Source organism: Daphnia pulicaria, chromosome 1 (genome assembly GCF_021234035.1).
Source record: "Daphnia pulicaria isolate SC F1-1A chromosome 1, SC_F0-13Bv2, whole genome shotgun sequence".
Taxonomy (NCBI): Eukaryota; Metazoa; Arthropoda; class Branchiopoda; order Diplostraca; family Daphniidae; genus Daphnia; species Daphnia pulicaria.
In genome coordinates, this window is record NC_060913.1 from 26709306 (window position 1) to 26734035 (window position 24730).

At 37.7% G+C, this 24730-nt stretch overlaps 3 protein-coding genes across 12 annotated transcripts in view; 2 read left to right on the forward strand and 1 right to left on the reverse strand.

The window, feature by feature from the left end:
• LOC124315050 (lysine-specific demethylase 4C-like) overlaps positions 1-24730 on the reverse strand; it is a 291933-nt gene that overhangs the window by 126776 nt on the left and 140427 nt on the right. The window lies entirely within an intron of this gene.
• Positions 1-24730, forward strand: part of LOC124317895 — an 81989-nt gene that overhangs the window by 34441 nt on the left and 22818 nt on the right. Inside the window, exon 1 of one of the 2 annotated variants that reach the window (XM_046782796.1) lies at positions 24362-24549. The exons of the other annotated variant lie outside the window; for it this stretch is intronic. Coding sequence (XP_046638752.1) covers positions 24522-24549 — 28 coding nt within the window. The 5' untranslated portion in view covers positions 24362-24521. Of the gene's footprint in view, positions 1-24361; positions 24550-24730 lie in introns of those variants that run through there. 2 annotated transcript variants of the gene reach the window in all.
• Positions 239-18179, forward strand: LOC124318139. The gene is made up of 5 exons (XM_046782812.1): positions 239-414; positions 518-613; positions 802-1001; positions 17351-17555; positions 18106-18179. The coding sequence occupies exons 1-4, from the start codon at positions 352-354 to the stop codon at positions 17352-17354; spliced, it is 363 nt and encodes a 120-aa protein (XP_046638768.1). The 5' UTR covers positions 239-351; the 3' UTR covers positions 17355-17555; positions 18106-18179.

Below are 24730 nucleotides of genomic sequence, written 5' to 3' on the forward strand. Positions count from 1 at the left end.
CGAATAAATCCTACTGAAAACCCCGTTGAAATTTTCCATCTGTTCCTGTTTGTATCCTTTGAAATGTTCCCTTAGAATCCCAGTCGATTATTTATTATTTTAGCATTTTCGGCATTTTATTAAAAATCTAAAATTTGTATTGTAATAGTATTTCGCTGGCAACTCTGTTCTAATCAAATCAAAACCATATTCATAAGATTTTCGTCTGCTCAACTCAATCCGCAACAAAATCAGACAATCAGGCTTGAGGCTGCACGAAAAATTGCACCAGAAATATTATTACAAAATGTGGTCGTCGTGTCAACTCATCTGGTCGTATCTATTATTAGAATCGCTTAATGGACAAGCTGCATGCTGTATAGCAGGCAAATAAAACCATGGGAGCTTAAAATAGAAGAGTTAAACCTGATTAAAGTATGAGAAATGTGTAGTTCCTGCTTAGCATTGATCATGTAAGCCCCTTATTTATGCACGAGCAGTTAGTTTGCACTTCATAACCTTTATTTCTATTTTGCAGATTCCAGGCCAGAGACAGCCATCATATCCACAGGAAATTCAAGTTTTGCTTCTGTTGCTATTGACCAGTCACCAGCAAAAATCCCTCATCGCTTGGGTAATTATTTTCGTTACTGTTATCAATCTGTGACCTGCTACCATTTTAATGATGCAAGACTTGTGTGAATGCAGTGTCACATGGAAACCTTTAATTCTTCTCTTTATTTAAAATGTGGGTTTACCCACTGTTTCATTTTCAACTTAATGTTCTTAATACATATTGTTTATCTTGAATTTTTTTTTCAGATAAACATCATCCCGTTTTGGATTGGAGAAACTTCTGTTGGAGCTCTTTCTCAAAATCTTCTCTGTCCTCGTGTACTCCCATGTGAGGTGTGGCTGTATTCACGAGGACACTCTTTTGCTTTCCTTCCTGGTGGATTCAAATCTTCAGCAGACAGAGCACTTTGTGTATGGAAGCCTGGCTGTATTTCCCAGGCTGAAAGGTAGGAGAAAATGTCTATTCTTCCTTTCTGACTTTTGGGTGGCGTTGATTGCAAATCGTAACATTGTACTGAGTACGATTATTCACTGAGCTATGAGACTGAAGCTGTTTTTTCTAGCCGTTTACTGTTGCCTCAGTCAGGATTAGGGTTTATTAAATAATTTATTTATAGAACGACTACAGTCCAGGCTCGGTTTAGTAATCTCAGCTTTGTCTGTGGGTAAACAACCGTATTCTAAAATTTGTGAACTTTCAAACCCTTCAAACGAAACTAGACATTTTTCTAATCAATTTTGTGAATTTTCTTTTGAACCAAGAAGGACTTGCCGCCACACCGGCAATTCCTTGTAAATTCGATAGATGGCAGCCGCTGTTGGTTTCCTAAATTACCTGAATTGTGAAACGAGCGAAAACTGCGAAAAAAAAACATCTTTGATCTGGATTCAATCAAATCATCTTTTCATAGACAATGTGACCTTTTTCTTTGGCGACTTACAACAGAAATTGAAGCAGATCAAGAAATTAAAATTCGCTTTAGAGCAAAACTGATTTTATTTTCTTCGTTTAGAATCTTAAAAATGGAATTAAGGAAAAAAGGAAATCTAAGCGAAAATAATTCTCTTCTGCGTTGGACAAGAGTTCCAGGTTTGTGTTGAGTGTCTGGTCGATTGTGAAATCAGGCGCCCAAATGACCAGATCCATTAAGAGAGAAGTGCACTTGAGTGCCGTAGCATGAGTTTCTCTAATGTCGGTTATGTCATCGATTTCATGATTGGCGTTGGCTGCAACTGTCAACATTCAAATCAAATTGGGAGACATTTTAATTCGGTATGATTGTAGAAAGTCCAACGTTGGTGGATCAAGGAAAAGTACCACACACGCCAATCACAGAATAAAGAGAGAACAAAATACGACAAAAAAGTACGTCATTCATACAACGGCGGTGAAAATAATCCGCCAGTCTTCTTTAATTATCTCGTGAAAAACAAAAGAAATCAAATCACAACCTTTACTGAACTTCTGGAAGTGAAATGATTTGATATCTTATGTGACTTGCCTCTAGGCAATTCTCTAAAACTTTTTTGTAGTTGTAAATTACCGCTGGTTAGATCAGCAGAGGCCATGTCTTCCAGGACGATTCTCCTCAGGATAAACAGAAAACCCTTTTCGATTATAGGTTGTTGAATACTTGACTGCTTGAACACTACCTTTACTAGTCTTCGCGACGAATCCTGCCAACTTTCTATTTTAAACCAACGTTTGTCGACAACTTCAGTACTGTTGTATTTTGCAGAATAGGCGAAGCACCCTCCAGAGACACGCAAAATCGTTGCAGATCAGGGAACTAAAATTCATGTTAGAGCGAAAATGATTTGATTTTTATTCTCAAAAGAAAGTTTAAAAATAATAAAACCATTAATCGTAACTAAATCTAAGTGAAAATCTTCAACAGTTTCAGGTTTGTCTTGAGCGTCTTGGCCAATTCCGGAGGGCAGGTCGATAGTGAAACGAAGTTAATTATTGACATTTGTCAATCGTTTCCATCTGGGACTTTTCTCTCCATTTAACATAGATCGCCTTTGGCGGTCTTAATCATTTTCTTAATGTCATTAGACGCTTCATCTTCAAGCAGATGATTGTCGCTAACTTGAACGTACATTTTAGCGGAGTGCTGCGTCTTGGCGCAGGATTTTAATGTCAGTTGAAGTGACTCTTCCATTTCGTCAATTGGAATGGCATTACTCTCCACATTTTCAATTTCGGCTGAAAAGTCAGTTATCCTTGAACATGTCACCACGTCAAAATAAATTCTTGTTGTATCAAAATGACGATGCATGCACAAACATGCAATATGTAACTGCACGATGTATTTCAAATCACCTTCAAGGATTGCAAGCGTTTCATTCCCGTCTAAAGTTTTCTTCACATCAACTCGCACATCTTTCCAACTGATTTGAATTATTTCATTTGAGATTTTGTCTCTATTACGGGCTGAGGACTTTTCTTTGGTTCTCTTCAATTCGTTTTTGGCTTCGTCCAACATTTGACGGGCATGTTCAAGCGATTCTTCTTGGAACTCGTGGACGAGAAACGCCAGCCAAGCACCCAACTTGGATTTCCAAGTGTCTTCCCAGTATCTCCTTTTTTCTCTCACATTTCTTTCCGCTTGTTCAATTTCCTGCTGGAACTCGTCTTCCTTTTTCTGTTTGGCTTCTTCTTCGCTTTTAATCGCTTCCTCAATCATCCCCTCAATCTTGTCCGTAATAGTCTTCGTAATGACGTGCTCGCTTTTCATTAGGGCTTCGATTACCTGTTGAATTAGATTCCCAAATGAATGAAAAGCATCGCAAACTTCTTTTAAAAGTGCTGCCACATCGTCAGCCGCTTGTTTGATTTTATCCAGTCGTCTGCGTAATAAATCCTTTTCTTCTGTTTTCAAGTATCCCTTGCAATCCGTCACGTTATCAGTCACCTCTTCCATCTTCATCTCAATCTTGTACATGTTTACGTGCGCTTTTGCAAAGATTGAGGTGGATTCGTCGTAAATTTGCATCAAAGTTGTGCGGAAACTCCCCGGCTGTTTAATTGATGGGATGTCCTCCTTGTCGATCTGGTCAATTTTGAAATCAGGCACTCGAAGTGCCGAATTAGCCAGCTCTTTTATTGCAGAAATATACTTGAGAGCCGTAGCATGAATCTCACTAATGTTGGCTAATAAGATTTCATCGTCATCGATTTCATCTTTTCTGAGATCGACGTTGGCTGCAACTATTACAATTGTAAATGAAATTAAAATTAAAATAAATTTAACCCAGTACAAAATTTGATTTCGTTTTTAGTTTTGAAGTTGTATTAACTTACGGCTGGTTAGATTTGCAGAAGCCATCTTCTCCTCAGTCAACGTATAGATAAAGAATGAAGAATGTATAGGCTTCTTTTTGATCGTATTTGGTTGAAGGTGGAGCGCTTATCTTGACGACTATACGACGCTGAATTCTTGTTAAAAAGCCTTTCTATTTTTCACCGACGTTTGGCAATTACCGTGCAGCACTTTTCTTCCGCGAATCGCTTAATAAAGCAACCCGCTGCTTCGATTTGGAAAAGTTGGCAGAAAACCATAACAGCGATGAATTAGATAACAAGTGCGGTGTTTTTATTTTATGATTTTTATTTTAGATACATCAGTCATGCCTTATATGATGCTTTGGGGAAGAAAAGGGGGTTATCGCCTGAGTGAAAACTCAGTTGTGCCCATTACTTCATACGGGCACTGCAAATCTTCTCTATACTCAAATCGACCCGCCCGCTCTCTTGCTATTCATAGGCGTTCTGAAGTTCTAGGGGGTATCAGGAAATATGTCAGGGAACATGAAGCGCAAGGAGTGAAAGATATAAGGAAGAAGGAGAGAGGTACCGAGAAGAGTTATCCAATGATCCGCCCGCTCCATTTCGACGCCGAAGAACGCGGGAGAGTTGTGCCCGCACTTTTCTCCTCTTTTGAAAGCTGTTGCCATCAGTCGGAGAGTGTCGTGTCTGTCAATCAATAATTGGTTCAACCGTCGAAAGTACACGGCCGCCAGGTTTTTGATTCTTTTATTATTATTACCAAAATAAATAAAAGAGGCTAATAGGAAAGATGGCGATGATTGGGTTGTCCATGACTATACGAAAGATTCGAAACCAACAAAATACAGAAATAGGGTATTAGTGCAGGCGTTTCATCATTTCTTTTTAAGAGGCTGCAATAAGACAAATTGAAGAATTACTGGAACCGACTGGAACAAACAGAATGTTGTCAAGACTCATTAAAATCATATTTTGTATTGTGTGATTGGTTAATAATGAGGTAGAATAAAGCTGCTTATTTAGTTTAAAATATGCTGGAGTTTAATGGGTTACAACTTTTTGTTTACCGCGTTCTAAGGGGGAAAACTTTATACAAAAACAAATTTGTACGACAAAATGAATACTAAATGACATGGCAGTGTATTACAAATTGCCAAAAAATTAAAAACACAGTACCCAACGTTATTCAGACACAATTCGTTATAATTTCCTGGTTAATCTGGATGTTGTTTAAACATGAAGTAATTGCAAGACTTCAGTGCGATTTGTTTCTTTATAATATCTCTGGAAGAAGTCCCTCGTTTCTTCAGTCACTTTGAATCCACTCTTGATTAAAAATTTTATAATGTCAATTAAATTTCCATTTTTGTACTCTCTGTACAATAAGGTGAGAGCATTTTCTCCGAAACAGTTTTTGCAGTTGACATCGATCCCCTTTTCAATGAAAAGTCGAGCAATGTCAATTAGATTTTCGTTCTTATAATTTGCGCACAATATGGTAAGAGCATTATCTCCGTATATTGCTTTGAAATTGACATCGATTCCATTTTCAATTAAAAGTCGAATAATGTCAATTAGATTTTCGTTTTCATAATGTTTGCACAGTAAGGTGAGAGCGTTATGTCCGTATCTGGTTTTGCAATTGACATCGATCCCATTTTCAACGAAGAGATTGATAATTGCCAAAAAACTTTTGTTTCGATGTTGTTTAAATCGTATACGATTTTTGCACCACAACAGGAGAGCATTTTCGCCGTTGCTGTCAAGTGAATTGACGTTGGCTCCTTGTTGGATCAAGAGACTAAATATTTCTACCAAATGTTCACTTATCTTTTCGCTTTGTGCTAAGCGCAATAGTGGTGTCGATCCATTTGGGTCTTTGACGTTGAGGTCCACACCTTCTTGAATCAGTTTTCCGATTTCTTCCACGCTTGGGTTCCCCTTTGCAATTAAAATGAACATCTGCTGTGAATTCTGAAAGAAAAAAAACTTGTTAATGCAGAACAATAGTTGAGAAAACGTTTTCGTGAAACTTTTGTCTTACCTTTGGGATAAGATGGGATAAGAGTCGATTAACGACATCAGATGAAGTAATTCGATTTTTTGGTTCTTTTTCTAACATTCTTGTGATTGTATTACGAATATTGTCGGTTTCTATACCGAATAATTTTTGTAATAGGCTTTGACTCAACTTACTGGGAAGATTGGCTGGTTTGTTGGTTCGTACGTTCTTTCCAATTTCATAACTTGAGGAACCAAAGGGATGAACTCCTCCCGAAATGAAATAGCCAAAGACGAGTCCTTCTGCGAATACATCGCTCTTGACTGTTCCTCTGTTCTGAACTTCGTTTTCCCTAGAACTTTCCTCGTCCAGTAATTTCAATATTTCCGGTGCGAAATAATCGTATGTTCCCCTCACTCCGCTCATTGTGAAAGAACCCCTTTCGTTGACTTGTTTACTGAAACCAAAATCCGCCCACTTCATCATCACTCGTTGGGTTGTAGAATCCAAGCTGATGAGCACATTCTCTGGCTTGATGTCACGATGGACTAATCCCATTTGATGAATGTACTCGAGTCCTTTAGCCAACTGAAGAAGAACTTCTGTTTCTGGTGGCATTGGGCCGCTGTATTTTTTCGGGTCATTTTCATTGAGAAACAGTCTATCTAACGAGTTATCACACAATTCAAGAGCGAAAAATCTAAAAACAAAATTTATTTTCGAAAATTTTGTTAAAGAATTCTTATTTGAAAAATGTTTGATTTTTTAAATACTTGAAGTCTTGGTCCTCTTCCACGTGAAATAATTTGATGACGTTGGGATGATCCAACAATTTGAGGGCCTTCTCTTCTTGTTCGTTGCTTGCAGCGTCCTTAATCAAAATTCGTTTGACGGCCACTTTAGTTTTACCCCAAACCCCTTGATAAACAGTACCAAAGCCTCCTACCCCTAAAACATTTTGACGATCAAAAGTCAGCATGCTAACAAATGAATTAACTTGCCTAAAACATTTAAATAAGGGTCTGCTTTCGCTCAACTGTATCAAGCTCAACAACAGTACCTACAGCACTTGTAAATCTAAACTAGTGATACAACTACTTTTATCTGATTTTGATAACTTGATAAGCACATAGCCATGGGATCCATCAATATTAGGCTGTTTTGTAGCCACCTTTATTATCTTTGTCTATTTTTAAATCGCTTAACTCTGCAATGTTAAATAAAATAAAAAAATTTTGTATTTGAATTCTGACATTGTAACCAGCGTGCAATCCATTTAAAACTGTTAATACGTTTATATCTTTTATCGCTGCTGAAACAGTTGACATAATAATTTAACGGCAATGAATTAGACAACATGTGTGGTGATTTTATTTCATGAATTCTCTTTTATGTACAGTCATCCTTTATGACGCTTTAGAAATAAAAAAAAAATGCAAATTTTTCAAACTAAAACTCAATCAGCTAAAGCCTTCTCCAAATCCTATTAGTCTCCGATAAATTATCCGCGACGCCAATCCAAACTCATTTAACCTCCTAATCGAATCCAATGAAACTTCCCCGTAAAGTAAGACGTAATAGGTTATTAACGCCCGATTAAAAACTCAATTGTGTCCATTACTTTATACGGGTACAGAGAGATATTCTGGCGGTTTGTTAGCGTGCCGAGATTTTCCTTTTCGCCGCAAGTATAAAAATGACCCGAGGTCCTGGACTACCTCGACAATCACCTTCGGTTTCTCGAGCATTTTGGGCGTTGACGTCCTGCCTTCTGCAGTCACGTTATCCGGCGCAAAAGTCACGCGTGCGGTGTATAGAAAAAAGTCACTTTCAGATTGGACCCCGTCAAGGAATCGGATGGATGTGACTCATCTTTGCAGGGTCTTTTGACAGTTTCTTTACTCTTCGAATGCAGAATAAGGGACCTGAGATCTTCACCGCCCTGAGCAGTCACGTTCGGTTTGGATCCCGTCAAGTTGACGATCCGGCCGCGGTCGGACAAGTTCACGACAAAGTTCTTCTTCAAACTGCTGTGTTCTTTGTGTTCTTCAAACTGCTGAGAGGCTTAATCGGAATGATCAGGTTAGACAATTCAACGCTTATCTGTTTTGTTTGAAGTGTTTTTCGGTCTACATCTTTGCTTAAGCTCGTAATCAATTATCTATACCGTTTGATGCGTGACAGTATAGGTAGTACTGATGGCTATTAATGGAACGTAAAGTATCCCCTGTACATGTACAAACATCGATGCAGTTCATAGAATTCATGTTAGAACAAAACTGATTTTATTGTCTTTGTTAATCATAAGAAATGGAAAACGACATGTAAGAAAATTAAAGTAGGAAATGTAAGCAAAAATCTTATTCTCGTCTGCTGTGGACAAAGTTTGTGTTGAGCGTCTCCGGGTTGGCTTATGGTTGGCCGATTCCGAAGGGCCGAAATGGGACTGGAAACCAGCTAATTATTGGCATTTCCTAATGCTAGAATTTAAGTATTTCTATTCCTATAGTGTTGCGTCCTTTTTTAACATTTCCTTAATGCCATTAGACGCTTCCTCCCAAGACGATTGCCACCTCATTTGAGCTTCCTCAATCTCACCGCTAGGAATATAAAGCATTGGTTGTATTTCAAATAATATGCCCTTCATGATGTACTTGTCGAAAACTTTGGCGGAGTGATGCATCTTGGCGCAGAATTCTAACGTCATTTGATGGGACTTGTTCAATTCTTCAATTGCATTCTCCTCAACTCTTTCGGCGGAAAAGTCAGTTAGTAATGCTACAATGCACTTTTTTTTTAAATTAACTTTGATAAGCATAGTAAAAAGTGACTGGACTTTTAATGTTCTTGTTCCATGGGAAGAAGTAAAATGACAGTGCCCTGTTATGAGTCAACCCCTTTTACATTTACCTGTTATTTAAGGACTCGAAATGAGAAATTTCACATCAAAAGTTCAAACTCTTTGACGATTAAAAATTTAATCGCAGCTTAAACATAACTCTCGAAGTGAAATTTGTTGTATCTTCTAATTCATGCGACTTGCCTCTAGGCAATACTCTAATACGTTTTTGTAGTTGTAAATTACCGCTAGTAAGATCAGCAGACGTCATGTCTCCCAGGCCGATTCTCCTCAGGATAAACAGAAAACCCTTTCGATTATAGGTTGTTGAATACTTAACTGCTTGAACCCTACTGTACTTGTCTTCACCACTATTCCTGCCAACTATTTTCAGTTTTCACCGACGTTTTGCTTCCTGCAATCTTCCACGAATCGCTTAAAGCAACTCGCTGCATTTTGCAGAACAGGCCACGCCCTCCCCCCATTCTCCCCCGCTAAAAAAAAACGCAAAATCGATGCAGATCATACATATTAAATCATTTGAATTCATGTTAAAGCAAAAATGATTTTATTTTATTTTCAATGAAGTAAAGAATCATAAAAATTGAATTGAACGCGCGCGAAGAAACATAAACCGTATCTAAATCTAAGCCATAATCTTCAAGGGTTCCAGGTTGGTGTTGAAGTTGAGTGTCTGGATGTTTGTCCAATTCCAGGGGAGGACGACATGGGACTCGGAACGTTTGATGCCAATCGTTTCCATTTCGGATGTTTCTTATCTGATTGAAATAAAGATTCAGGCTCAAACGCAATAACCCCAGAACACGAATGTCATCTTGATGGGTCGGAGGTTGTTCGGTTTGATGGTCCAAGTTTTGGTCTTTAATTCTACTCACTTGTCTTGCCACTTTTGAATGTCTTTGGTGTCGTTTTTCTCTGCTTTTTCCCTGATGTTCTTCAATTTCTTTTCGGCCTCTTTTAACATTTACGCGGGCATATTCAAGCGATTCTTCTGTAGGCTCATGGCAAAAAAAAATGAAATCCAAACACCCAACTTGGATTTGCTTTTGTCATCCAAATCTTTTCTTCTTTCGCTAAGATTTCCTTCCGCTTTTTCAGTTTCCCGCTGAAACTGTTTTTCCTCTCTCTTTTTGGCCCCAATTTGTTCTTGATCGTTTCTTCAATTCTCTCCTTTCCTGTCCGAGTGTCCGTGATACTGTATTTTTCTTCTTAAAGTGATTCTTACGTCACTTGTCGAATCAGCTGACCCAATTTGTCAAAAGCACTTGTTTTGAAATTGTTACTCCGTCGTCACCCGCTTTTTTAAATTCTATCCAGTCGTCTGCGCAATAAATCCGTATCTTCCATATCTTCTGTTTTCAAGTACCAATCCCGCAATCCGCTACGTAATCGATACCTTCTTCTACTCTAATCAACTGGCGGCCATTCGTTATAGTTTGCTGGTTAATCTGGATTTTGTTAAACATGAAGTAATTGCAAGACTTGAGTGCGATTTGTTTCTTTATAATTTCTCTGGAAGTAGTCACGCGTTTCCTCAGTCACTTCGAATCCACTTTTGATTAATAATGTTATAACGTCGATTATATTTTCGTTTTTATAATAATTGCACAATAAAGTGAGAGCATTATATCCGTCTTCGTTTTTGAAATTGATGTCGATCCCATTTTCAATGAAAAGTCGAATAATGTCAATTAAATTTTCGTTTTTATAATTTTCGCACAATAAGGTGAGAGCATTATCTCCGAGTATGTTTTTGCAATTGATATCGATCCCATTTTCAATTAAAAGTCGAGTAATTTCGATTAAATTTTCGTTTCTATAATTTCTGCACAATGAATTGAGAGCATTACCTCCATATTTGTTTTTCAAATTGACATTGATCCCATTTTCAATGAAAAGTCGAGTAATGTCAATTAAATTTTCGTTTTCATAAAATGCGCACAATTCCATTAGAGCATTATTTCCGAATATGCCTTCGCAATTGATATCGATTCCATTTTCAATTAAAACACGTGCAATGTCAATTAAATTTTCGTTTTCATAAAAAGTGCACACTAAGGTGAGAGCATTATTTCCGTATATGTTTTTGCAATTGATATTGATCCCCTTTTCAACGAAGAGATTGAGGATTGCCAAAAATCTTTTGTTTTTATGTTGTTTACGATTTTTGCACCATAAAAGGAGAGCATTTTCGCCGTTGCTGTCAAGTGAATTGACGTTGGCTCCGTGTTTGATCAAGAGACTAAATATTTCTACCAAATTTTCACTTATCTTTTCGCTTTCTGCTAAGCGTAATAGTGGTGTCAATCCATTTTCATCTTTGGCATTGACATCCGCACCTTCTTGTATCAGTTTTCCGATTTCTTCCATGATTGGGTTTCCTTCCGCTAGTAACGTAAACATCTGTGAATTCTTAAAGGGCAAAACAGGTTAATGCATAATAATAGTTTAGAAAACCTTTTCGTGAATTTTTTTTTTTTCCTCACCTTCAGGTTAATTTGGGTGAGTCGATTAACAACATCAGACGAAGTAATTCGATTTTTTGGATCTTTTTCTAACATTTCTGATGTGATTATATTACAAATTTCCCTCGTTTCTATACGAAAACAGAAATTGGAGTTCAACAAAAATTATATTGATATTCACAATTATTGGTTTTTCGCTCAACTTACTGGGAAGATTGACTGGTTCATTTGATCGTAAGTTGGTTTGAATTTGATGACTTGTGGTGCCAAATGGATGAATCCCTCCTGAAATGAAGTAGCCAAAGACGAGTCCTTCTGCAAATACATCACTCTTGACTGTTCCTCTTTTCTGAACTTCGTTTCCAGTAGAACTGACCTCGTCCAGTAATTTTAATATTTCCGGTGCGGAATAATCGTATGTTCCTCTCACACTGCTCATGGAGAAAGAACCCCTTTCGTTGACAAGTTTACTGAAACCGAAATCAGCCCATTTCATCAAAACCTGGTTTTTGTTTGGATTCTCCCAAATGAGAACGTTCTGTGGCTTGATGTCGCGATGGACTAATCCCATTTGATGAATGTACTCGAGTCCTTTAGCCAATTGAAGAAGAACTTCAGTTTCTGGTGGCATTGGACCGCGGTATTTTTTCGGGTCGTCTTTTTTGAGAAATAGTTGGTCCAAAGAGGCATCACACAATTCAAGGGCGAAACTTCTATAAACAAAATTTATTTTTGAAAAGTTTTGAAATGATAATTCCAAAACTATTTGATTTTTTTAAATACCTGAAGTCTAGGTCCTTTTCCACGTGAAATAATTTGATGACGTTTTCATGATGTAACATTTTGAGGGCCTTCTCTTCTTGTTCGTTGCTTGCAGCGTCCTTAATCAAAATTCGTTTGACGGCTACTTTGGTTTTACCCCAAACCCCTTCGAAAACAGTACCAGAGAATCCCACACCTAAAACCTTTTGACGATCAAAGGTCAACATGCTAGCAAATGAATTAATTTGCCAAAAACTTTTAAATGTAGGTCTACTTTCGCTCAACTGAAGGGTGTGGTTATTTGATGCGAGATATATAACAGCACCTACATCACTTGTAAATTTTATCTAGTGACAAAAGTTCTTTTATCTTATTGCTTTTATCTATAGTACATAGTCATGGGTACTTAGGCTGCTTTGTTGCCACCTTTATTATCTTTGCCTATTTTAAAATAGATTAACTCAGTTATTCATCGATAACTCGGTCATATTAACACATGAATAACAGGTGTCTTTTTCCTCAAAAGAAACTCCAAATTAATTTTCTTAACATTTAACTGTTGGGTTGTCTTTTCGAGAAATGTAACCGAAAAGAAGCAATACAATCAATTCGTTTTTTATAATAAATTTGATTAGCATAGTCATAAGATACAAATTTTAAAAAATATTTTGCGTTGTAGGGACAGTTTTTATCTTTTTTTCCATTTGAAAATGATCTACACCATTTTCACCCGTTACTTCACACTAACGCGTATCATTTCTGTAATTTTTTTGTTATAGCAACTCATCTAACAGCTTCTGTAATTGTTGTCTAGAGCGACTTTAGTCTCTTTCGAGAGGACCTGCTAGACATTTCTAATGATGCATGACTTGCATGAATGCAATGTATCGCATGGAAACCTTTTATTCTTATCTTTATTAAAAATTAGGGTTTACCCTGTCTCATTTTCAACTTGTTCTTAATACATCTAGTATGTCTGACAATATTTTTCTTAACAAATTTTTTGTTTTTGTTTAGATAGACAGCACCGGAGCACCCGTGTCTATGTCTCTGTTCTTCCCTTCTTACTTTTTGGATGGCGCTGATCGTAAATCGTAACATAGTATGGAATACGACTATTCCTGAGCTATGACACTGGAACTGTGTTTTGTCGTTTTTTGTTGCCTCAGTCAGGGTTAGGGTTCATTCATTAACTCATTTATAGAACAACTGCAGATCAGGATCGGTTTTGTACTCACAACCTTGTCTGTGGAGTAAACAATTAAATCCAAAAATAGTAAAACTTTCCACACTTGAAGCAAAGTGCAACTAGAACATTTTCTATCCAAGACGAACTTGCCGCCACACTTGCACTTGCTCGTCAATTCGCTAGATGGCAGCCGTTGTCGGTTTCCTTTAATGACGCGAATTACGAATCAATGTTATCGTGAGTCTAAATCAATTTGCCTATAATCGGGATTCATTCGAATTGACTTCCTCTATTCCTGCCTATAAGCCTTTCTATTTCTTCACCGACGTTTGTTGACAACTTCCGTGCCGTACTAGTTTCCACGAATCGCTTAAAGAAACGAGCAGCCAGCCATTATATACCAAGAATTTGTTTGAGCTTATTCCATCCTTGCTCTCTTGTGTTTTGAGCAGGAAGAAATGCATGTCTACGACTTTTTGATCTCTCTCCTGCAGACTTTTTATATGGGCTCTATATGTTTATACTTTAACCGCAACTTTATCTCATTATTTTGTCTACTTTCTTACCGCACTATAATAGACACTTATCCATCACTCTTTCTCACTGCTGTATCATTATTGCTGATCAGCAGCATTGGTGATGACTAGACTAAACTTTGTCGTCCAATACCCTGCTTAGCATTGGTGTATAGAAGTGACATTTAATAAACCCGGTGATATAGACTCGCTATTATATTCTTTTATTGGTTTCGAGTTTTCGTAAAGCAGCAAAGTTACGACTTTCTTGCAGGACATGCAGGTTACGACTTTCTTTTTTAAAGTTATGGTGCTGTGCTGGTTTGAATTTTCAGATCAACATTTCATAATCAGTTGATTTGAAATGGCATACTTTTAATGGCAAATGAATACATGTTTGATGATGCTATGGATGTATTTATATATCAGCATATAGAATACAAACTAATAGTTACTATACATTCTTTGTTATTCAGCATTAATTCTGAATTGTCCTTTTATCCGGGCCTAATGATCAACGCGCATTTTCTATTTCAAGGATAGTCTGTGCGCTGTCCTCGTTGAACATGATGTAGAGGGTAGAGAGTAGAAGTAGAGGGTCATGCCAGCCCAATTTTACTGCAACTTGCTTAGCACTTTCGTTCCGTTTTGCAGGTCTTTTAAGATTTGGATCATTCCATCTGCACTGATGATTTTTCAAAGTCGATGTGCATATTTTTTAAACTCTCAGTGAACTCCTTTTCAATTTTTCCCATCTCCTCTTCGGTTTGCTTTGCAGCTTGTTCCCTGGCTTGTTCCAGACGCTCTCTGGCCTCTTCTACCGTTCTTTCATAGTTTCAAATTTTTCTTTCCTAAGAAACGAAATCCAAATTCGGAAGATTTCGTGAACGTTGGAATTCTTCCGCCAAGTGTTGTATTTCGTTTGTCAATTGCTTGTAATCTTCCAATTCCTTTTGTAAAATTTTTATTTGTCTTTCTATCACCTGTCGCTGTTCTCGACTTTTTTTGGCCTCCGCATTATATGCCTTGATCGCAGCTTGAATCTCCTTCTCTTTTGCTCCTTGGCTGGTCGTAATGGCTAACAGAACTTGTGGGTTTAACTGCCCCATTAAGTCAAAAGCTTGAGAGACTTCCGCTGACAGTTTTTGTCCGCCGTCAGCTGCTTGTTTGATGCATTCCAGACGTCTGGGCACGAACTTCTCTATAGCGATTTTATTGTTGGATGTGATTATTTTGACGCAGTCTTTGACGTAATGAGGCACCTGGGCCACATGTAGCTGAATCTTTTCCATGTTGGTATGCGCCTTCTTGAAAGCATTGTAAGCGTCGTTGGCGATTGGCACCCAGAGTTGTGCGGAAACTGTCCGGATGTTTCAGTAAAGGGATCGCCTCTCTGTCGATCTTGTCGATTTGGAAATCCGTCACTCGAGATGCGCAAATCAACAGTTGGCTCATGACGGCGATGCCCATGGGGGCCGGAGCAACAAGCTCACTCCAGTTGACGTCATTCTCGGTTGGAACTGCAACTATGAAAAGAAAAACGAAAACTAAGAAATACTATATCCCTACAATTTGGCAAACTTTGCAGCATCAGACTTTTAATTGTGACGTAGAACTGCGCTACTCAATTTGTAAACGTTTCATTTTTTATAAAAGTGTTTCGCTTATTTGACCCATCCTTTTTTTCTCTTAATTTCCTATTCGTTAGGACACAGAATTTTCATTTCGTTCGACTGTAATTGTCTCTACAGTGAACTAGCGAAATCTTATTCTAAATGGTCTTTCAACCTATAACCTATTTTTGAATCACTTTTAAAACTTGTAACTTATTGGTTCCAACAGTCGCCATTCTTTCGTTTAGTTATCAAGATGTGAACGTATTGGAGAGAAATGCTATACGGCCGAGTTTGACTCCCCTTGATGATTGAGAATAGACTCGAGCTAGCTGTCTGGCTACGAATTCCTTTTAAAACTTTAATGTTATCGCCAATTTTTGTTCTGCGTTTGTAACGCCTCCTCCATTGCAAGTCGCTTCCGTGTTCATTGGAATTCGCCGGGAATTTGGCCACACTTTCCATATAGCCTGCTTTCCAGTTAAAACTCAGAGGGTTCTTGAACCAATATAAGAAAATACAGAAAAGTAGCCAAAGTCTCTTCTCGTATATCGTGCAAATAATAGTCAGGAATAAAAAAGTAAAAAATAATTAAAAAAACTAATAAAACAAACAATTATTAGTAGACCTATCGCTGATTTTATCCATCCAATTTCTAGTAAAAGACAATTCCAACGATTTGTTAATGGAGTCGGTCATCAAATCAATAAGAAAGGGATCTCCCTGTGCTTCTTTGGTATCGTCGACGAAATCGAGTTGTTTCAACGTTCTGCAGAGTTGACCGTGCCGTTACGCTGAACGCTCCGTATAGAAAAACAAAAGAAATCTGTTTTACTCCAACCAAGAGTGACGACCAACGTTAAACGACATCAGTATGAAATTCAAACTCGTCTTTTCAGTTTCTCTATTCTTTCAGAAATTTATACTTTAATTTGATTTCGGCTAGTCTTAATTTCTCGTATGCCAAAGATGTACGCTCGATGTACACGTCCGTAAACGCTTTTTTACGTGATGCCTCCGTATTACTTTGAGTCTTCATGAAAGCATTGTAAGCGTTGTTTACTCATTGCTTAATAATTGTACGCTGTACGGAAACTGTTTTTGGTTTTTTAAATTATGGATGTTTTATTTCTGTCGATGTTGTCAGTTTTAGAAATCCGTCACGTGAGATGTGCAAAATCAACAATTAGCTCAAGACAAATAGAAGAAATGGTGGCTAATTAAAACTTGGTGAGATGATCAGCGGGCTGTCGGAGCGCTTGTGAAATTGAATTTGGAGCGGTTTGAATTTAGGGGGAATCGATTTTTAATGATTTCAATCGATATGTTAAGTATTGCTAATTATAGTGTCGTCTGCTGTCTCCTTGATTTATTACAAATTTCGAAAAAGAGAAAAGATGTAGGTTACAGCCGTTACACCATACACAAAGAAATAGGAACGATCACTATTATTTGAAAGTGTGCATGTTGCTTCACGGAATTTGCACAACAAATAAAATTACAAGTGGTCGTCGTGTTAACTCATCACTTGTCAAGTGGCTATCAATTTAGAATCGCTTAATGGCCAAGCTCCACACTGTTTAGCAGGGAAATGAAACCATAGTCTGAGTTTAAAATAAAAGAGATCAAAACAATGAAGAGATAGAAGAGAAAATAGAACCTGATCCAAGTTTTTGAAATGTTAGTTCAGACTGCTTAGCATTAGTCAATAGTCACGTAAGCCACTTGTTGATGCATATGTGCACAGTTTGTTCACCATCACTTAACAACCTTTTCTTTATTGCAGATTTGAGGCCAGAGCCAGCCATCATATCCACAGGAATTTCAAGTTGTGTTTGTGCTGGTATATTGACCTGTCACCAGCAACAAGCCCTTATCGCTTGGGTATGATTTTCGTAACTTTTATTACCTGTGACCTGCTAGGCTGCTAAACATTTGTATTGATGCATTACTTGCATGAATTCAATGTGTCACATGGAAACCTTTTATTCTTGTCTTAATTTAAAATTAGGGTTTACCCTGTTTCATTTTCAACTTGTTCGTAATACATATTATTTCTGACAATATTTTTCTTAACAAATTTTTGTTTTTGTTTAGATAAACAGCACCCCATTTCGGATTAGAGAATCTTCTGATGTCGTTCGAGTTCTTCCCCTTTTAATATCCTCGTGTACACCCATGTGAGGTGTGGCTGTATTCACGAGGACACCCTTTTGCTTTCCCTCCTGGTGGATTCAACTCTTCAGCAGATGGATGAAGCACTTTGTGGATGGATGCCTGGCTGTATTTCCCAGGCTTAAAGGTAGGGGAAAATGTTTCTCTATTCTTCCTTATTCCTGAGCTATGAGACTGGAACTGTTTTCTCTCGCCGTTTTGGCCGTTATTGTTGTCGTTTGGTTTAGGGTTTATTAAATAACTCATTGGTAGAACAACTACAGATTTCGGTTTTGTACTCACAACTTTGTCTGTGCCTCTGTGGGTAAACAATCAATCAAAATCCAAAAATATTGTATTTAAATACTTAAAGCAAAGTGCAACTAGTACTAGTATAGAACATTTTCTAACCAATAGACGAACTTCCCGCCACACTGGTACTTTCTCGTAAATTCGATAGATGGCAGCCGTTGTCGGTTTCCTCAATGACGCGAATTACGAATCAATGTTATCGCGAGAAATCAATTAATCTGTAATCGGGATTCATTCAAATTGACTTCTCTCTTAGGCACGGTTAGAGCAAAACTTTGATTTTATTTTCTTTGTTTAGAAACATAAAAATGGGTAACGTAATGCGAGATAGAAAAAAAAAGGAAATTAAGCGAAATTAATTCTCGTCTGCGTTGGATGAATTCCAGGTTTTGTGCTGGGCGCTTCTGAATAGTTGGCTGATTCTGGGGTGCAGGTTGACACGGGACTCGACATCAGCTCATTATTGACATTTGCCAGTTGTAGAATTTTGTACTGGCGAAACCAGCGGGCGCTGGTTCGATCAGCAGAGGCCATAACTTCTCCACAGGATAAACAGCAGAAAACCTTTCGATTATAGGTTGTTGAATACTTGACTGCTTCAGTATTCACACTTCGCGACTATTCCTGCCAATCGTCGTTCTATTTTCGCCGACGTTTGTTGTCTACTTCCGTGGTGCATGCCACGAATCGCTTAAAGCAATTACTTTTCTTACTTTCCTTACAGTTTAATCACTTGTGGAATCAGCTGACCCAATTTGTCATAAGTATCGCAAACTTCTTTTTAAATTGTTGCTGCGTTGTCACCGGCTTTTTTTATTCCATCCAGTCGTCGTCTGTGCAATAAATCCGTAGGCTATCTTCCTTATCTTCTGTTTTCAAGTTCCAATCCGCTATACCTTCTTCTACTACTCTAATCAACTGGCGGCCATTCGTTATAGTTTTCTGGTTAATCTGGATTTTGTTAAACATGAAGTAATTGCAAGACTTGAGTGCGATTTGTTTCTTGATAATTTTGCTGGAAGTAGTCACGCGTTTCTTCAGTCACTTTGAATCCACTTTTGATTAATAATGTTATAACGTCAATTAAATTTTCGTTTTTATAATGTCTGCACAATTTAGTGAGAGCATTATCTCCGTTGTAGATTTTGCAATTGATGTCGATCCCATTTTCAATCAAAAGTCGAATAACGTCAATTAAATTTTCGTTTTTATACCATATGCACAGCATAATAAGAGCATTATTTCCGTATTCGTCTTTGCTATTGATGTCGATTCCCTTTTCAATCAAAAATCGAGTAATGTCAATTACATTTTCGTTTTTATAATTTGTGCACAATTTAATGAGAGCATTATGTCCATCTTTGCCTTTGCAATTGACATCGATCCCATTTTCAATGAAAAGTCGAATAATGTCAATTAAATTTTCGTTTTGGTAAAAGTAGCACAATGTGGAGAGAGCATTTTCTCCGTATTTGTCTTTCCAATTGACATCGATCCCATTTTTAACGAAGAGATTGAGGATTGGCAAAAAGCTTTTGTTTTTATGTTGTTTGTGATTTTCGCACCACAAAAAGAGAGCATTTTCGCCGTTGCTGTCAAGTGAATTGACGTTGGCTCCGTGTTGGATCAAGAGACTAAATATTTCAACCAAATTATCACTTATCTTTTCGCTTTTTGCTAAGCGTAATAGAGGTGTCAATCCATTTGGGTCTTTGACGTTGAGGTCCACACCTTCTTGAATCAGTTTTCCGATTTCTTCCGCGATTGGGTTCCCATCCGCAAGTAACACAAACATCCGCCATGAATTCTAAAAAGAACAAAACTGTTTATTGCATGATAAAAGTTAAGAAAACGTTTGCCTTATACCTCCAGGAAAATTTCGGTGAGTCGATTAACGACATCAGACGAAGTAATTCGATTTTTTGGGCCTTTTTCTAACATTCTTGTGATTGTATTATGAATGTTGGTTGTTTCTGTACTGGAAAATTTTTGTAATCGATTTCCACTCGAATGACTTGGAAGATTGACTGGTGCATTTGTTCTTAAGTTGGTTTGAATTTCATGACTTGTGTTGCCAAAGGGATGAACTCCTCTCGAAAGGAAATAGCCAAAGACGAGTCCTTCTGCGAATACATCGCTCTGGACTGTTCCTCTCTTCTTATCTTCATTATCAGTAGCGATCTGATCGTCGTCCAGTAATTTCAATATTTCCGGTGCGAAATAATCGTCTGTTCCTCTCACTCCAGTCATGGTAAAAGTTCCCCTTTCGTTGACTTTTTTACTGAAACCAAAATCCGCCCATTTCATCACCACTTGTTGGGTTAAAGTATCCAAACGGATGAGAACGTTCTGTGGCTTGATGTCGCGATGGACTAATCCCATTTCATGAATGTACTCGAGTCCTTTAGCCAACTGGAGAAGAACTTCTGTTTCTGGTGGCATTGGGCCGCGGTATTTTTTCGGGTCATTTTCTTTGAGAAACAGTCTATCTAACGAGGCATCACACAATTCAAGGGCGATAATTCTATAAAATATTTATTTTCGAAAAGTTTTAAGAATGCTAATTCGACCATTTGATTTTTAAAATACCTGAAGTCTTGGTCCTCCTTCACGTGAAATAATTTGATGACGTTGGTATGATCCAACATTTTGAGGGCCTTCTCTTCTTGTTCGTTGCTTGCGGCATCTCCAATAAGAATTCGTTTGACGGCTACTTTAGTTTCACCCCAAACACCTTCATAAACAGTGGCAAAACCTCCCTTTCCTAATACCTTTTGACGATCAAACTCGATCAACATGGTAACAAATAATTTAACTGGTCAAAACACTTAAATAGGTCTACTTTCGCTCAACTGAAAGGTGTGGTTTTCGATGTGAGAAATATAACAGCATCTACACCACTTGTAAATTTAATCTAGTGATAAAAATACTCTTATCTGGTTTATCGATGATGACTTGATATAAGCGCATAGTCATGGCTGTTTTGTAGCCACCTTTATTATCTCTGTCTATTTTTAAAATTGATTAACTCGGTACCTTCAGTCAGTAATTCCGTCATTAATAAGACATGATTTAAATTTTGTTTTGTCTCAGCAAGTCATCCACCACCCTAAACGTCTTCATAAACAATACCGTATGCTAACCTAAAATCTTTGCACGATCAATGGTCAACATTCTAACTAACGAAAGTTCTGTCTTTTTTTTCTAAAAAGAATCTCAAGTTACTTTGCTTAACATTTAACTGACAGAGCGAGAAATGTAACCCCCCAAAAAGTGCAATGCACCATTTTCTTATAATAACTTTGATAGTCATCACGATAATGACTAGAAATAAAAACATTTTTGCTTTGTTAAGCGACTGTTTTTATCTTTGCAGCCGTTACATTGGACACTAACGTGCATCATTTTTGTAATTTTTTTGTAATATAGCAACTCATCAACACTTTCTGTCATTTTTGTCCATATAGCGACTATAGTCTATAGTTCCTTTGCTCCCTCGGTCGATGTGAAAAATACAACATGTTTGTGTTGGACAAATTCTTGTAAATATTTAAAGTCATGTGTAATTGTTATCATTTTTTGTCAAATTTTTAGATACCCTCCCTTTCATTCAATGCAGTGACTAGCATTTTTGAAAAACCATCAATACCAACAATCCTGATCGGAGAAGACTGAAGAAACATAGCAACAGTTGTTACATGTCACATAGCCATCGGCCCACCAGCAGTCCCGCCGCGAAGCTGTACTACTTCCCATCAAGTTAAAAATATAATTCGCTTGTTAAAATTCGAATTTTTAATCAATGTTTCTTTTTTTAATATAGAAGTAAAATAGAAGAAAGGACATTGATCTGGCCACCTAAGACATGCAACTTTGTACATTAACGAGCCACGCGTACAACAAAACACACCGATGTCAACGCAGATCTTTAAATGTGAGTGCCTGAATTCTCTGTTTGTTTCTGTGTGAAATGCATTCATTTCGTTATTTTCATAGTCTGCACATGCTGATAACAAGTAGCTAATATTTAATTTTGATTGGGCGGTTAGTAGTTTGACATATAAAAAGGAGAAGTTTTATTCTCACTGAATTTTTTGTTTAAGGAAAGAATTTTTCGTTTAATTTCTGGTCAATTGCAATTCTGTGTGCGGATGCATTTGCCACCACACAAGACAAAAGTTTTACGATTTCTCTGCATTTTTTTCTTGGTTTCATTGATTTCCAAGGGATCTGACTCACTTCAACGCAGTTTATGGAGATTTGCATAATAAGGGTGCGGTCCCGCGATGCTTCTTGAGCGCACTCGATCCCGCAATAAAAAGGAAGCTTGACAGTGAATCACCCAAGTGTCGTCCAAGTTGAAGCAACATATCACCATCTGCAAGAACCAAGGTACTTGAAACCATTTAACACTTGAAATGATTTGCACTACTGTTTCATTTCCAATTAAAATATTATGTAAAAATTTAAAAAAATGCGATCAAACGGGTTTTTCAAAAATGATCGTCTCTTTTGCGATCGTGACTCTGCTGAGCTTCTGCAGCCCGGCGTCCAGTTTCACCTCACCTTCCTCGCGTCTCCCGTACAAATGACGCCATCATCATCGATGGTATTCAAAATGATTTTTCTTTTTTTTCTAAATTTTAACATTGGCTGAATGTGATTTAAATTATTTGAATCCAGTTGACGGTAGATACTCTTATCAAGATAAGACGCTGTACGGCCAAATTACCAATCCAGGATTTATTCGGTGCCATCCTTCAATCCCTACCCTGAATTGTATCACCAGCAGGAGCAGCAGTCCAGTGGGTGGTTCTATTCATACGAATATCCTAATCTCATTACTGTTGGAGATCTCTTGTCCGTTAAGCAAACAACAGCGCCTGTGTGCGGTGCTGGACCAGCCACCATGACTGCTACACGGAAATTGGCAAGCAAAAGGATCATTGGCGGAACCTCAGCCAAAAAGAATGCTTGGCCTTTTACGGTATGTTTATTTCACTATATAATTTGAATAGGGTTTATTGTTATTGTGCTTCGCGAATAACAATATCTTTTAATTACTAACGAATTATTATTATAGGTAGCCCTTAGGAAAAGTGATGGTTCATTATTTTGCAGCGGAACTTTGATTAGTGACTCAAGAGTTACTATTGGCGGCTCAGTGTGTGGAGAAGTATTAGGATTGTCATACTTATTATTTTAAAATTCGTTTAACTAAAGTATTTCTCTTCTTTTTCACGTTCACTTGTAGAATATCTTTGTATGAGTTTTCTGGTGTGACCGTCTTGGTTGGGATGTTTTTGACTGACAAAACCGACGTCCAAATGACGACGAGGAGGATCAGCATCATGTTTCAAATTCAACTCTGCCTCCTATCAGTTGCTACAACAGGACGGAAATTTTGAATTTCACCTCCATTCATTGATGTCGACTAGGCCAATGATATCGCCATCATTTTGTAATGGACGCGCCCGTGATTTTTTCCAGGACTGTTGCACCTGCTTGTTTGCCGCCGGCCAGTACAGACTCCGACCAGTACGTCGACCAAGATGCGATTCTTTTGGGAGTGGGAGAGCCTGGTAACAAAAGCTACGAAACTCATTGTTATTTTTTAATGATTTAACATGAATCTTGTTTTTTCAACTCGTTTCCCCAATAGGCAAAGATAGCATCCCCCTTAACCTGGAACAAGCCAAGTTTTCGATTTCGTCCAACATTGAATTCAATGGGAATCCACCCGGAATCCGCTTTTATGGTAAATTTGTTACGGACACAAATATCTGTATTACGAGTGGTATCAAATTCACATGCACAGTTAGTAATCTCTCTCAGCAATCAAACCGAGTTGTTCGTGCTAAAATAACAATGTGATTCGATTTTGTAGAATGACTTCGGCGGTCCAGCAGTCATCCTCCCTTCACCAGGGGCCTGGACCAATGGACCATAGTCGGAATCAAAAGCTACACCAAGGGTAAATATCTGATTTTATTTGATAAAAATTACATTTTTATCCATTTTTTTTTTATATATTAAGGTTTTGTGACAGGTTGCATGTCCAATGGCCTAAAAACCAGTGTGTCGGCGTTCAGGACATGGATTGGCCAATACCTGACCATGGCTTAAAATTTTTACTCCAAGAGTCCAAGACGACCAACGTTAAACGACATCAGTATGAAATTCAAACTCGTCTTTTCAGTTTCTCTATTCTTTCAAAAACTTATACTTTAATTCAATTTCGGCTAGTCTTAATTCCTCGTATGGCCAAAGCCCTGTCCTCGATGTATTCGTCTGTAAATAATAATAATGAAAGCATTGTAAGCGTTGTTTACTATTTGCACAATAGTTGTACGGAAACTGTTGGGTTTTTTTACTTTAAAAATGGATGTCTTTGCCGTCGATGTTGTCAGTTTTGAAATCTGTCATGTAAGATGTGCAAAATAAAAAATTGGCTCAAGACAAATAGAAGAATGGTGGCTAAATAAAACTTGGTGCGATGATCAGCGGGCTGTCGGAGCGTTTATGAAATTGAATTTGGAGCGATTTGAATTTAAGGGGAATCGATTTTTAATGATTTCAATCGATATGTTAAGAATTACTAATTGTAGTGTCGTCTGCTGTCGTCTTACGTATTTTGAAAAGACGAGACGAACGATGAAGGTCTTCACTTTACAAAGGAAGAAAGGAACGATCATTATTATTTGAAAATGTGCATGTGGCTGCACGAAAAATTGCACAACAAATAAAATTTAAAAAATGTGGTCGTGTTAACTCATCACGTGTCTATTTTTAGAATCGCTTAATGACCAAAGCGTGCTGTTTTATAGCAGGTAAATAAAATGGTCGCGCCTATTGCCCCCCAGAATCTGGGGGGTAATAGCTTTTCAGGCTATTGCCCCCCAGAAAGCCAATACCCCCATCTAGCGGTGGGCTAAATGAACTGAAGCAATTCCCTTAGTTAATTTTGACGTTTGTTAGTCGTGATTCGTCCTGATTGCTGTTACAAATGGT

Bases quoted from the DNA above. Each gene is read 5' to 3' on its own strand.
- LOC124318139 (XM_046782812.1), top strand. From the start codon at position 352: ATGCTGTATAGCAGGCAAATAAAACCATGGGAGCTTAAAATAGAAGAG. The intron at 415-517 runs GTATGAGAAATG...TCTATTTTGCAG, and splicing joins AAGAGTTAAACCTGATTAAA to ATTCCAGGCCAGAGACAGCC. The intron at 614-801 runs GTAATTATTTTC...TTTTTTTTTCAG, and splicing joins AAAAATCCCTCATCGCTTGG to ATAAACATCATCCCGTTTTG.